General features: G+C 39.4%; 2 protein-coding genes across 8 annotated transcripts in view; one reads left to right on the top strand and one right to left on the bottom strand.

Moving 5' to 3' along the window:
- The window catches only part of TBC1D12 (TBC1 domain family member 12), a 120084-nt gene extending 111421 nt beyond the window's left edge, over positions 1 to 8663 (bottom strand). Inside the window, exon 1 of one of the 2 annotated variants that reach the window (XM_007127230.3) lies at positions 8589 to 8663. In XM_007127230.3, coding sequence (XP_007127292.1) covers positions 8589 to 8620 — 32 coding nt within the window. In that variant the 5' untranslated portion in view covers positions 8621 to 8663. The remainder of the gene's footprint in view (positions 1 to 8588) is intronic. The other variant, XM_055080896.1, reaches the window with a different exon arrangement.
- An 89-nt stretch (positions 8664 to 8752) lies between these two features.
- NOC3L (NOC3 like DNA replication regulator) overlaps positions 8753 to 15366 on the top strand; it is a 44884-nt gene continuing 38270 nt past the window's right edge. For all 6 annotated transcript variants that reach the window (XR_008616322.1, XR_008616321.1, XM_007127234.4 and 3 more), the window contains exons 1-5: positions 8753 to 8874; positions 9868 to 10075; positions 13461 to 13593; positions 14348 to 14505; positions 15094 to 15147. Coding sequence is in view for 4 of the 6 variants with exons in the window: in XM_007127234.4 (XP_007127296.1) it covers positions 8866 to 8874; positions 9868 to 10075; positions 13461 to 13593; positions 14348 to 14505; positions 15094 to 15147 (562 nt within the window). In the remaining 2 variants the exon portion in view is untranslated. The remainder of the gene's footprint in view (positions 8875 to 9867; positions 10076 to 13460; positions 13594 to 14347; positions 14506 to 15093; positions 15148 to 15366) is intronic.

Below are 15366 nucleotides of genomic sequence, written 5' to 3'. Positions count from 1 at the left end.
GACGTGGATGGGTCTAGAGACTGTCATACAGAGTGAAGTAAGTCAGAAAGAGGAAAACAAATATCGTATATTAATGTACATATGTGGAACCTGCAAAAATGATACAGATGAACTGGTTTGCAGGGTAGAAATAGAGACACAGATGTAGAGAACAAACATATGGACACCAACGGGGGAAAGTGGCGGGGGGGTGGGTGGCAGTGTGATGAATTGGGAGATCGGAATTGACATATATACACTAACATGTATAAAATAGATAACTAATAAGAACCTGCTGTATAAAAAAATAAAGTAAAATTCAAAAATTAAAAAAAAAAAGAATAGGCTGAACTAATATTATGTAGTGCCATCCTGAGATTTAAGGTCTAGATGCATTACAGAGTGAAGTAAGTCAGAAAGAGGAAAACAAATATCGTATATTAATGTACATATGTGGAACCTGCAAAAATGATACAGATGAACTGGTTTGCAGGGTAGAAATAGAGACACAGATGTAGAGAACAAACATATGGACACCAACGGGGGAAAGTGGCGGGGGGGTGGGTGGCAGTGTGATGAATTGGGAGATCGGAATTGACATATATACACTAACATGTATAAAATAGATAACTAATAAGAACCTGCTGTATAAAAAAATAAAGTAAAATTCAAAAATTAAAAAAAAAAGAATAGGCTGAACTAATATTATGCAGTGCCATCCTGAGATTTAAGGTCTAGATGCACGGGTCTCACATTTCAAGCATCTTCAGGGACCAGTAAGGCTGATGGATATCAGACAACAGGAAGTAATGGGGCCTGTGGGGGAACTGAGACTGAATACTGAGTATATGCCCCACCTAAAGGCATTAAAAAGTCAGTGAAAAATATCACACACACACACACACACACACACACACACACACAATTTTAACCAAACAAAACTATTTCTCTGGCAGAGTCTGGCCTATGAGACTCTAGTCTGTGCCCCTGTGACTGCTCTAAATTCTAGAGAAAAGAGCTGACCATGTCAAAGAAATAAGTAACAAAACATCCAGAAGAGCCATAGTAATAAAAATCTACAACAAGCAAATGGGGTATATAAATTTATACCTAGAATTCATCTTAATTCATCAGTTAAATTTAATCCAAAAAAACAGTAAATATTTATTGATTATTTGTAGATACAAAGTAATGAACTAAGTGTCTGGGGTTAGAAGATGGAATATGTTACTACTTCTGTACTTTGGTATTTAGTTCTCAGCTCAGGTCCTACAAGGTTTTATGAATGGGCAGTTACACAGGTTACAGGTTACAAAATAACCTTTATTGTCTGCTCAGTAGAAAAATCAGTCCCTCATGCTGTCCATTATTTAAATCTCACCTACATGTCCATTCAGCTTTAAACCTATCATAGTCATGTAATGTCCTGTATCCTAAAATTGTCTCTTGTCTATCTATATAAAAATTCTGATTTCTTTAGTCTTTGGTGATAATAACTTGTGTTTGAATTCCAGTGCCTAATCAGGTCCTAGTAAAGATGCTCAATAAATGTTCACTGAACCCCAAAACTAATGTTTTTGAAATATGTCCACAAATTTTTTGATATTTTCTCTTCAAAAAAGTGAACTCTGGGAATTCCCTGCCAGTCCAGTGGTTAGAAATCCACGCTTTCACTGCTGAGGGCACAGGTTCAATCCCTGGTCGGGGAACTAAGATCCCACAAGGCACACGGCGCAGCCAAAAAAAAAAAAAAGAAAAAAGTGAACTCTAACTCCCCTATCATTAGGAGTGGCCTGAATTAAGTGACTCACTTTTAATAAACTGAACAGTGGAAGTGATGACTTCCAAGACTAGATCTTAAAAAGGCATTAGAGTTTTTCTCTTGCTCTCTCTTGGATAACTTGCTCTGGGGGAAGCCAGTTGCTGTGTCATGAAGACATCAGAGCAGCCCTATGGTAGTGAGAAACTGACGCTTCCTGCCAACAGCCAGTAAGGAACTGATGCTTCTTGCCAAGAGCCATATGAGTGAGCCATCTTAGAAGTTAATCCCTGAGCCTCAGTAAAGTTTTCATACGACTGCAGCCTTGACCAACAGCTAGATTGCAACTTCCAGAACCAGAACCATCCTGATAAACCACTCCTAAACTCCAGACCCACAGATACTGTGTGAAATAATAAATGTTTATTATTGTTTTAAGTTGTTAACTTTTAGAGTAATTTGTTAAGCAGAAATAGATAACTCATACGCCTACTGAAATTATGTTATGACAAACACACGTCTTATGTCTAAAACCTAGATGTTTTGGAGCCTCTTTCACTTACCTCCTTCCCCTCCTCCACTTCCCAATTTTGCCACCTCCAGAAGCCACCCATTCTTTTTCTGGATATTAAAAAGTCCTAAATAGATATTAAAAAGTCATTTTGCTCCTAATGGGCCTGAGAGGGATTGCTCAGGGTCAGATCTTTATCTTCTTTCTGATGTGACAGATGTTGCAGGAGATATTTTGGATCATCCAGACCTCTCATCAATCTATTCATAAATATCCACTTAGTTCAGTTATGTATCCATTTATTCACCCGAGAGGATTTTAATTATAATCAGCAGCGTCAGCTTGGAAAATGAAGGAAAGCAATCAGAAGCATAAATGCCACCTAAACAGGTCTTCGGAGTGTATATGGATATGCCCATTAAGTGGAAGTATTTTCAGACTTGTGACCAGGGGAAGGACTTGACCTTTGGTGATAGATGGAGTAGAAAATATTACAATAAGCAGGGGTAGCACTGTGAGAGGTGTGAAAATGGTATACAGGATACCTTAGATGTTAGTTTCATTCTATAGTCTCTTCCCTGCTCAGCATACTTCCCAGCAGCTTTAGCATAGAGGCTGAGACAATGTGTCCCTGTTTTACAGAATATTGTTTTACAGAGAGCTCCTAGCAGAGTCTGGTACAGAGAGGAGAGTGAGCAACTATTGCTGCCAAAGGGAGTATCAGAAACTGGACATGACTTTGTGCATGGAATCTACTTCCCCTTTCCCACAGATTTTGGAAAGCAATGAATAAATAAAGAGTGGCTCTGAACAGCCAATGCAAGTAAAGAAAGAGGAAATGTCAGGTCTTAGAAGTTTAATTTATCAACAAGTCTTAAATAGAAAAGAACATATATCACAACCCTAGGAAAATCCTTCTTTGTTTCCTGATCTATATTATTGCAGATTAGAGGAAAAAAAAGCTTAAGGTATTTGATCTCTTTTGCTGAAAACCACTCCCACTGGTGGGACTGGCATCTTATTACATTTCCCACCTGATATAACACTGACTTGACTACACTATAATATCTAATCCTCAGATGTATTAACTTTAAAATGGAGCCAATATTTATCTCATAAGATTATTGAGGATAAAGTAAGATAATTATATTTAGGGAAATATAAAAAGTGCTTCATAAGTGATCATTGTCTTAGGTTGGGGGTCCCCGAATTTGACCCTGAGTCAAGGTGTTATGAGTTGAATTGTATGCCCCACAAAAGATATTAAAATTCACATTCCTAGTACCTGTAAATGTGACCTTATTTGGAAATAGGGTCTTTGCACATGTAATTAAGTTGTGATATGGTCATCAGAGTGGGTTCTTGATCCAATATAACCAGTGTTCTTACATGAGGGGAAGATGGCCACATGAAGACACAGAGACACAGGGAGAATGCCATGTAAAGATGGAGGCAGAGACTGGAGTGATGCATTTACAAACCAAAGAATGCCATGGATTGCCAGCCATCACCAGAAGCTAGGAGAGATGCATGGAATAGACTTTTCCTCAGAGCCCTGAAGAGGAACCAATTGCACCAACACCTTTACTGTATTTCCAACTTCTGGCCTCCAGAACTGTGAAGGAATAAACTTCTGTTGTTTTAAGCCACACAATTTATGGTACTTTGTTACAGCAGCTCCAGGAAACTAATACACAAGGATTTGAGAGTATGTGGTTTATCTTGAAGGAGAGACCTGGAACCACGGATAGCTGAGTGGGTAAGTGAGACTGGGAAGAGAAGGCCAGTAACAGAGTGGGCTGATGGGTAAGTTACCTCTGCAGGTGGGGCTCAACCCTTTTGTAGACTCCTGGAGACAATGTGGAAGATGCCTCAGAGTTGTCCTGCTTCTCAGGAGTGAGGACATCGGTATACTTATTAGTATAAATGTTGGTATATTAGTGTTCTATGGCCGCTGTAACAAATCACCACAAATTTGGTGGCTGAAAACAACAGAAACTTATTCTCTCACAGGTCTAGGGGCCAGAAGTCCGAAATCAGTATCCCTGGAATCATGCAGTCAGCAGGGTCACCCTCCCTCTAGAGGCTCAAGGGGAGAATCTGCTCCTTGCCTCTTCCCCCTTCTGATGGCTGCTGGCACTCCTTGACTTGTTGCTACATCACTACACTCTCTGCCTCTACGGCAACAATGCCTCCTCCTCTTCTGTGTGAAATCTCTCTCTGCCTAGCTCATAAGAACACATGTGATTGCATTTAGGGCCCACCTGGACACTCAAGAATCATCTCCCCATCTCAAGATCCTTAATCATACCTTTGGCTCTACAATATAAAATTCAACAGTTTCAGGGCCTGATATCTTCAGAGGACATTTTCCAGCCTACCACAGTTGGTATATGTATATATCCTTCAGCTTCCATTTGTCATTGGTTGAAGGCTGCTCTCAGGGGTAAAAATTCCTTGGCACTTCTGGCCTGTCCTGCAGGGGTTGAGAAAAACTCCTCAGGCGAAAAGTTGCAAGCCCTTGCAGCGGACTTTTTTCCGGCATGTATGGAGGAAGTGCTGAGAGGATGTCAATGGGATGACAACAACAACATCTGCTACGTTATTATCTTTTGTTATTATTTAGGTTTTTGGTTAATTTTAAATTGAATAATTAATCATTAGTTCTAATTATGGTTATTAGCTATTTTAGCCTAATTTTCTGATGACGCACAATATAAATTATTTGCACTATCTGAACTTAGAAAATATTATCCCACCTACCTGAACTTTGTCATTTCTACAAGGGTCCACTTAAATATACATTGCTCTGTCCTTTCCTCCAAAGCAGCTTTCTTTTATCGTTTTTCTTTTTTTAGCACCTGTGCAATCTCTTATTAATCTCTATTTGGTCATGCATAATTATCTTTCTCAACTATATATATATATTCCTCAACTATATTTTAGCATTGACGAAGGTAGAGGAATGACATGTATATTTTCAAATTATTGATGTTGGGATTTTGGAGACATAATTATAATCTGGTACCTTTAGTAATTTTTCATAAGGAAATACGAAGCATCTACTTTGAACCTATTACGTGCTTTTAGTTTCTTCAAGGTCCCTTGTTATAACATATAAATTATCTTGTGGGACAGGAAACTCTGAAGCCTTATTGTACTATGTCCACTTAGTGACAATTTTCAAACCAGTTTGTTTATAGAAAACAGAACTCTAATATGGTGAATGGCCGAGAAATCCCTGGCTTATTTCTAAAGATCTCTGGAATATCAGGATTCTGGCTGTGGGTAAATGAATGAAATAGGCAACGTTGGAAGAGGTACAAGTGAAAAACATAGTTTCATTTTGAACATGGTAATCTGAAGTTCCATGGTTATTTTCTGGAGATGTCCAGGAGGTAGGTGGTTACAGACTGAAGCTTGAGGGAGAGGTATGGACCGGATGAAAGATTTAGGAGTCTTTTTGCATTAGGTAGATGGAGGAGATCACACCAGAAGAGCAAGTAGAACATAAAGAGAAGTAGAAAAGTGGGCCTGGGACTTCCCTGGTGGTGCAGTGGTAAAGAATCCTCCTGCCAATGCAGGGGACATGGGTTCGAGCCCTAGTCTGGGAAGATCCCACATGCCACGGAGCAACTAAGCCTGTGCGACACAACTACTGAGCCTGCACTCCAGAGACCATGAGCCACAAATACTGAGCCCGCGTGCCACAACTACTGAAGCCCACACACCTAGAGCCCGTACTCTGCAATAAGAGAAGCCACCGCAATGAGAAGCCCACGCACCGCAATGAAGGGTAGACCCCACTCGCCGCGGCTAGAGAAAGCCTGCGCGCAGCAACGAAGATCCAACGCAGCAAAAACTAAATTAATAAATTAATTTTAAAAAAACAATAATTGTGTCTGAGATAAAAAAAAAAAGTGGGCCAACAGTGGAACCCTGAGAGTCACCTACATTGAAGAGGCAGGAGGAAGAGAGAATGGAACTAGGAGGAGAACCTGGGGAAGAGGCTGTTAACGGAGCCAAGGGAGTCAAAATTCTAATGTGAGAAAGGAAAAATGCAGCAGAGAGATCTAATAAAGTTAAAAAAAGAAAAAAAAATGATGTAATTCTGCGCACACTTAAAAAAATTTCACAACAACTTGGAGGTTCTTAGTGATCTTAATGACAGCAGTTTCAGTGGAATGTTATGGGCAGAGTCTCAAAAGGGCTCACAGGAATCTCTGGGTACAATACCTGTGAAGCTAGTTTGGGGTAGTCCAGTGACCCCTCTTAGCTCAAGTGTCCAGGAAAGCTATGGAAGATCCAAGAGCATCTAGAGCCCAAACTGAGCTTAGCAGTGATTTGAGTGAATGGGAAATGACACAAAGCTGGGGACGACGTAACTGAGAAACCAGAAGATTACATTAGTAGGAATCATGTAAACTTCCATTTGTTAAGTTTGCGTTTAAATAACAGATTGCTCAAAATCAAGATGGGAGAGATTTAGCTTGGCAACAACTGCTTAAAAATGATCCAAAGATTTTTAGTTGACTATAAACTTAAAATGGGCCAAGAGTATGACTTAATTCTTAAAAAGGCTAGCACAGGCTTGGGCTGTGTTAACAGGGAAGAGGAAGTGGAGATAAAACTAGTTTTTGCGTTTTTTGTTTTTGTTTTTTTCTAAGTAAAGACAAACAGGGAAGGTGGAAAATAAAACAGCAATTAAAAGGAGATGGAGTCATTAGGAAAAAAATTAAGGATGGAAGAGATTTCAGTATATTTATTGGCCAAGGGGAAAGATCCATTAGGGAGAGAAAGAATACAGGAGAAAAGGGATAATTAGTGATACATGGAGTCGGATGAAGCTGGGAGAAGTTGGTTTTGAACTGAAATGGGGATGCCTCACCCTTGGAGAGACTGGACGGAAGGCTGAAAGGATGGGAGTGACCACAGTAAGCTGTTATGTTTGGGAAGGAATTCAGACACTTAGGAAGAGCACAGGATAATGTTCTCAATTTGATTGATGAAGTAATATTCCAGTGGGACAGGTTCTGCTGTTTCTGAGAGTGTGTGTAAAGAAGACAGAGCAATGGGGAAATTGGGGAAGTTGGAAGGGAGGGTAAGAAGAGTTCTGGATAGAATGGGATTCTTGATCTTTGAAGGGGGATCCAGAAATTGGCAGGCTTCCTCTCAGTCTCTATAAGACCAACACCCACTAGGAGGTCAGATTCTTTGGAGCCTCTGCTGGCTTTTCCCCTCTGGCTCAAGACTGCTAGGCCAGACTCTGTCAGGGATGTGCTCAGAATCACAGACTTAAAAAAAAAAAAAAAATCTGAAGTGGAATTTTAAAATTTATTCATGAAAAAAAGTCTTTGAGAGACAATCATTTTGAAAAACATACTCTTATTCTTGCAATGCCTAAATCGTCCTGTTAAAACTCATGACTGGCCGAATTACTAAGCAGACAGTATAATTTACAGAAAAGTAATAGCTGTAAGATACTGAAATGCAGATGAATCTCACTGATATAACTCTTAATCAGACAGTGGTTAAAATTAAGGCAAAAAGTGTTTCAAAATAAAACATTAGGGCTTCCCTGGTGGCGCAGTGGTTGGGAGTCCGCCTGACGATGCAAGGGACACGGGTTCGTGCCCTGGTCCTGGAGGATCCCACATGCCGCGGAGCGGCTGGGCCCGTAAGCCATGGCCGCTGAGCCTGCGCGTCCGGAGCCTGTGCTCCGCAACGGGAGAGGCCACAACAGTGAGAGGCCCGCATACCGCAAAAAAAAAATAAAAAATAATAAAAAAATAAAACATTAACAATCATGGACTTTTCAATATCCTGGTTGTTATATCATAGCTTTGCAAGATGTTACCTTTAGGAGAAACTGGCTAAAGGATATATCGGATCTCTATTATATTTTATAACTGCATGGAAATCTACAATTGTCTCAAAATAAAAAATTTAATTAAAAAAAAAAGAATCACAGCCTTCTGAGTGCCGAAAGGTCGTGAGAAATCATTAGCCATTCCACAAACGCGCCCAGAGAGCTTGCCGAGGGCCAGGCGAGGGGCGGGTACTACACGAAAGGAATTAGCTCTTCTCTGTCCTCACGACTTTACGCGAGGAAAGCTGACTACAAAACTCAGCATCTATAAAAAAAAAGATGAGACGACCTACATCCTACAACAAGCTAAACATGAGGAGAGGTACAAAATGCAGGCAGGTGATTGAAAAAAATCAAGTCCTCTCGTTCTGAGGGGAGAAGCCCGATTTCCTGAAGAATTTCAAAGAAACAGAGCAGGAGTCAAAGATTCAAAGACCCTGTGAAGTGAACCCCACCCTAGGACCATTCACCTTTGGCGATTCCCGGTTCCGTGTGTGCTCATGCGCGTGCACGCCGCGGCGCCGCCGGCCCAGGGACGCGACAAAGTCACCGCGAAAGGGCGCGCGCCCGCTCCTGTCTACGGAAGTCCCGCCCCCATTTCCGGCGGCGGAGGGTGGGAAGGGGCTAGGGGCAGCTTCCGGCTAGAGCAGTGTCGTTAGTTTCGCACGTGTGTTTCCCTTTCGGGATTCCCGGATTACCCCTGCATCTGGTGAATTTGTCGGGCCTGGGCTCCCCTGCAGATTTAGGATGAAGGTGGTAAGTGTCCTTAGAAGCCCGATCCCCGCGGCTTATGGCCCTTTTGGCTCACAGAGTCGCTCCCTGGTGTAGCCTTTCGGCGGTTCTCGCCCTTGTATGGGGGGCGGTGGCCTAGATTAGGGAGTCCCTCCTGGCTGTAAGCGCTGTCAGCTTCCCCGCCCTTAGACCTGGCTCCTTTTTCATCGCCCGCTGTGCGCGCTTGGCTTCAAGGGACCGCAATGAGACTAGCACGGAGTCTTGAGTTCATACATAGGGTGTCAGATTTGAAGGGTTCTACAAGACCATCTTCTGAACCCGTTATTTCACAGATGAGAAGCAGGGTCCTGCCTTCAATGAGCTTATGAGTTGTGGGACCTGAGATAAATCCGTTTTTTTCTCCCTAAAGGGTAGGAGCTAGAAAAGCGAGTAATTTCTGAGTGAGAGGTCACCAGCAAGAGAGTTGTAATCCACATACCCGAATTCAGTTTTGCTTTCCTTAGTTTAAGGGTCTTTGACAAATCACATAAACTCTTTAGGCCGTAGCTTCCCCAATAATATGAGGATAACAGCAGTCGCTACTTAACTAGGCTGTTGGAGGTAATATGTTAGAGCACTTTGTAAACAGTAAAGCGATATGTAAACGTCAGTTATTGCGAAAGACAGCCAGCATTTTGCTCTTAGTATGCGCAACTACAGGCATTAAGCTAGCCGTGAATAACCGTTTACCACTAGCTTAGTGGTTCTTCACCTTTTTTGGAGTCTTAGACTCCTTTGAGCAGCTGTGGATTCTGGTGACAGAAAGACCCTCCTGTTGAATAACTGATGATCTAGTACCATTCTGTAGGATTAATGCCATAGTGTGGTTTTAGCTCTTATATCCAAGACCCATGGCTGTGAGACATTAAAATTGTGGAATTGGTCTAATGAAATTTTATAATCAATTCTCTTTAACCTGATTTAAAAAATAATTTAAATTTCTGGGTATGCAGTGCTTCTTCTGTTGTTGTTTTCTAGAGAAGAAATAAAAAACAGGTCCCAAGCTTTCGGAAGTTGCTAAAAACTAGTAAAGTCAAACTTGAAAACAAGCTAAAAAACAAACAATTTAAACAACAAAGCACTCTCAAGAAGTACCGAAAAGAACAGAGGAAACTAAGACAAGCTGTAAAAGATGCTGTGTCTAAGAAACCTATTCCATTGGAGGACCCAAAGGAAAAACGACCAGGTAATTGTGAAAACATTCATGTGTTCCAGTTTCCATTGATTTGTTTTAAAATGTTCTTCATGGAATAACTTTGCTTTCTAGTAATCACTCTTCTTGTTCTCAGGTCTTCCTAAGAGTAGGTAAGGATCGTAGTCCTATATGCTTTATCACAATTGGTATGAGAAAACATTTCAGTACAGTATTCACAGTGAGAAAGAGCTAGACTCTCCTTTCAGTTTGTCTAGAAAGCAGATCTGAAGATACAATACATACTTGGGAAAACAGACTCAGGGTAGCAATGTAAATAATTGTTGGGCATGCCAGTGCTGCCACTTTTTCATTCACTGGCAGTTAGCTAAGGTAAGAACATTGCTTTTCTCTGGTACATTCTTCACAGTATTGCTAAGTTTCACTCAGTTTTCTAAACTTCTGGCTTTCTTTTCACTTGGAAACTTGGAGTGAAATTGAGCTGTAATTGTCAGGGTTATTCTTTTGTAAACCTGTTCAAAAACTCCCAAATACTCAAAAAACAGGTAAGGAATATGACCATTTTGAGTCAGACCAGTTTTTGTACAGGGTTACTTGTACTTTCAGGGAATTCATATTTGACTATATCTGACTATTCATTCTTCCCATGCCCATCTCATTCTCTTATCCTGACCTATTTAGTTTGATCCCTTGGTAACACGTTATTGTGATGTATAAAAGGTCATGGGACTGGAAGTCAGAAAACTTGAACTTTTCTCTTAATTTTGTTGCTTACTAGCAGTGTGGCCTTAGTCCGTCACTTAATCTCCAAGTACTTCATCTTTTTTTGAAAAAAAATGCATTGGTTGAGTTAGATGTTTTTAAAGATCTATCTAAATTTCAGAAGAATTTAAAAAGCATGATGTGTTAGTAATTACATTTTAAAAATAGAAGCAAAAGATTTCTTCATTCTTATATGTTGAGCATCTAAATGAAGTCTCTCAGGCAGTTGGGTATAAGAGTATAATGTTCAAGTGAAAGATCTGGGTTAGAGAAAATAGTTTTTGGAATTATCAACATGTAGATGGTAATCAAAGCCTTAGGCTTGGGTAAAATCACCATAGAGACTGTGTAGCATGAAAATAAGAGAACCTAGAACAGAATTTTAAGGAACCTCAGCATTTAAGAACTGGGTGGAGGAACCTGTAATGTGGTTTGAGGAGGAGCCAGAGAATTAGGAAGAAAACTTGAATTGTACAGTGTCTTAGAAATCAAAAGAAGTGTGTTTCAAGAAAGAAGGAAACTCTTTATGTTCTAACATGAAATAGTCTATAAAATAAATTCCTATTTTAAAAAATAAGATGAAAAGTAGTGTGTAGTGGAGCTTTCACCCACTTGAAATTATAGGTTATCACCACATGTAAGATAGGCTTACACCAGTTGAGTAAAAAGGAAAAAAATAGTATGTACTCATAGACTCATGTGAACTATCAGGAAGAATTAAAAAAAGAAAAAAAAGAAAGAAATGGACTTTCCTTTGACCCAACAATCCCACTGCTAGGAATTCATCCTATGATTATTTGAAAAAAATTTCCAAGAGTATATATGCCCAAGCATATTCATTGCAACACTGTTAATAATAGCAAAAAAATAAATTAAAAAAGATCACCATCAAAAACTGAAAATCATCAAAATGTCCATCAACAAGGAATTGTTGTAATAAATGATATAAATGTACACAATACCATACAGCTGTTAAGACTGAAGTAGAGCGGACTTCCCTGGTGATCCAGCGGTTGGGACTCTGTGCTCCCAGTGCGGGGGGCCTGGGTTCGATCCTTGGGCGGGGAACTAGATCCCACATGCCACAACTAAGAGCCCCCACGCCACAACTAAAGGTCCCGCATGCCACAATGAAGACCCCACATGCCACAACTAAGACCCGGCGCAACCAAATAAATAAATGAATGAATGAGGTAGAGCCATGTTCTAGCTATATGATCTACAAGATCTGTGCAGCAAATGATACAATTATCATCACTTCCTCCTTTTTTTTTTTTTTTAGCAGCTGCATATTTTTGTCTTATATGTAAATTTAACTGGTTTAAAAATGTATTCTAAATTTTGGCAAGATATTGATGTGTTGTTTGCTGGAAGATGACCGTCTTAAAATGGTAAGATGAAGAAATTAATAGATTGTAGATGTTGAAGATATAGGGGAGAGGGGGCTTCAATGGTACAACAAGGCAAGAGAAGGCAGGAGTTTTGGGGATCCAGAGCAAAGGAGGAGAGGTGTCTCTTCCAATGTTATGGGACAGAAAAAGGAAAAGATGGATACAAATGCTGTTGAATTCATCATGGGAAACTGAAGGAGTTTCTAGCTTATAACTTTTCTTAGGGACATAGGAAGCTAGGTCCTCTGATAATTATGAAGTGAGGTAGGTGATGGGGTTAGAAGTGTGATAAAGATAGGAGATTTGAAAAGGTACTCTTGGGAAGAGAGAAAGTTGACGAGGGAAATAAACTAATTGCTGGTCAGTTTTGAGCATTGGCAGGCTCATCTGTGCAGCATGTACGTTTACATAGCTATGCTTAGGAGAGTTAGGAGAGTTAGGAACAAATTATAAGTTCCATTAGGAAAGATGCTAAGATTGTCTTATTCATGGTTGGATCCTCAGCACTTAGAACAGTGCTTGGTACTTAGTGGACATTCATTTTTTACTAAAAAAAAAAGATAGAGAAAGAGAACGAGGGACAGAGAGAGAAATTAGAATGATCTGTAGTTGGAGTTTTGTTTGATGTGAGTGCCTAAAATGTTGAAGGGAAAGTAATTGAGGATATTGACAAGAGGGTGTTTGAAGTGATAACCATGCAATCTAAGTGACGAAGTAAAGATAGAACACATTGGTAGTTAGAAAGTAGAGTGGCCAAAGGATTAATTGAATGTCTGTATATTTGGTCAAGAAGTGTAGTAGTGGAAGTAACTGAATGAGAGCTAGAAAGACAAAAGGTTCTGGTTAGAGAGTGGAGTCAGCACCAAGCTTAGGGATGTGGCCCTTGAAGGGGGTGGCTGAAGTGGAATGGAAATGAAAGTCTTTGGAGATCAGACAGAACTAAGGGGCTAAGTCATTGACTGGTTCTCAAATGCTCTGAAGGACATTGCAGAATGTGTGGACACATTTATTTTTTGGTTGTTACAGTGACCTAATAATGCTCCTGGCATTTAGATTTCAGGGGTCAGAGATGCTGGCATTTTGCCTAGCCCAGGACACCCAAGTACAACAAAGAATTGTCCTGCCCAGCGTGTCAGTAGTGCTCCCGTTTAGAAACACTGGGCTAAGGTGTTAGTAAAGCACATGCTTTTCCTATCATAGACACAAAAATGCAGCATTCTACATTTCTAATACTTGTTTCTGATTTTTTGTTATTGTTGGAACAGGTAAAAGGATTGAGAGGGAAGAGAAAGAAGAGGAGGAAGCCCTTCCTTTAGATATGATGGATGAAGATGACTTACAGTTAATGAAGGATTTAGGGCAAAGAGCATCTTTTCTAACGAGAGATCTTTCTTCTAGGTAATACTTCATTTAGATTATAGTCATTCGCATCCTTTCAGTGCTAAAAACTTGGTTCTGAATTTTACTTAGGTGGTTAGTGCAAGATGCTGTTCATCTCTGAACATAGTGTTTACAAAGAGTAAACCCTATTCAGTCTATTTCCTAAATAAGGTTAGTTCATAAATAAAACAAGCTGATTTTATTTAGTGTATATCTTTATTTCTTTTGAGTCTGAATAGTGAAGTGGAGTGAATGGGTGAAGTATGCTGTTCTCTGTTTGAGGCAGAGCAGTCCTGAGTTCTTTATGGCCATGTTACACATGTCTCAGTCCTTGTTACCCTATTAGGTACATATTATTCCCTTTTACAGAGAGGAAACTAATGCTTTCCCATTGTCACAAGTAGTGGATCTGAAATTTAAACTTAGATACTTCTAAGTCCAAAGTCCATGCTATGTTGTGTCAGTTTTGGGGAAAGTAAAATAGCATGATGTCACCCTTGGCTCTGTGGAATATTCTTCAAAGAAAAATCTGCTGTAACTTTCACCTTTATTTTGCCTCTAAAGGGAAAACTAAGTGTAGCCATAGTTTGAGTCTTTATGGTTGGCCATACAATTCATTTATTCATTTACTATACAAATGCCTGGTCTAGATGCTAATATCTATATGCCTATTAAAGGTTTGGTTAGTGGTTTATTTTTCTGAGCTTTTAAAATGATAGGTCTCTAGGTTCTTTTTTAAATATATTAAAACTAAATTTTGTTTTTCCTGCAGTGAGCCTGTTCACGCCAGGAAGCGGAAGCATGAGCGTGTTATAGATAAATATGAAAAAATACCAAGAACTCTGCAAACTGCACCTGAGAAGGAACTGATTCACTTACTTCCTATTAAAGATAAAAGTGGTATAATCCCACAGACCAGAGAGAAACCAGGTGATCAGCCCATGTATTAGTTAAAATTTTAGTTCCTTACTAATAATCACGTTCAAAATTTTTTCATTCAAAATTTATTTTATTTTAACTTTTACCCATATTTACAAAAGGGGATAGCTACAGTTAGTCATAGAGCAAACTTGATGATTTTGGCCAGAAATACAGATGGTTATATCAGGTGCCCATTGTACTATGAGTACAGCTGAAGCCACAAGGTTAAGGTGATGCTTTTCAGAGTATTTCATTCTGTTGTTTCTAAAATTAGAACATATTCGTCATTCTTTTTAAGCCTTTTTTTCCTTACATGTATTTTTTGTGAAATAAAACACACACAAAAGTCTAGAAATCAAAGATGTGAAGTTATGTGGTTTATCACCAAAAACACACCCATAAAACTACCATCCGGGCAAGAAAAAAGTACTGCCGGCACCCAGAAACTTCCCTATACTCCCCTAAATTACTAATTGCTCCCTCCTGACAAAAGTAACTATTTTCCTGAGTTTTATGGTAATCACTTCCCTGATTTTCCTTGTGGTTTTACCACTTATGTATATTATCACATTTTTAATATGCATATTTTCCATATAGTTATTGACAGTAACCAAGATGAAGAGGATCAAGAAGAGATGGAACCTGAAGAAGGTAATGGGATGCATCTTTCTAGTTACTAAATTGTTAATTGAGAATTACATTTTTTTACTTAATAGTGAATTAATTTTACATAAAATCTGGAATGTGCATTTTGGAGTACTGATCATTTCAAGCTCATTTCGAACATTTTCCCACATTTTGAAAGTCTTACCTTGTGTAATTTGAGTCTTTTTAAAAAAAAAAATAAATAAATAATTTATTTATTTATTT

Source organism: Physeter macrocephalus, chromosome 20 (assembly GCF_002837175.3).
Source record: "Physeter macrocephalus isolate SW-GA chromosome 20, ASM283717v5, whole genome shotgun sequence".
Classification (NCBI taxonomy): domain Eukaryota; kingdom Metazoa; phylum Chordata; class Mammalia; order Artiodactyla; family Physeteridae; genus Physeter; species Physeter macrocephalus.
The sequence above is the reverse complement of the archived record's forward strand: the minus strand, read 5'-3'. Positions and strand labels throughout refer to the sequence as shown.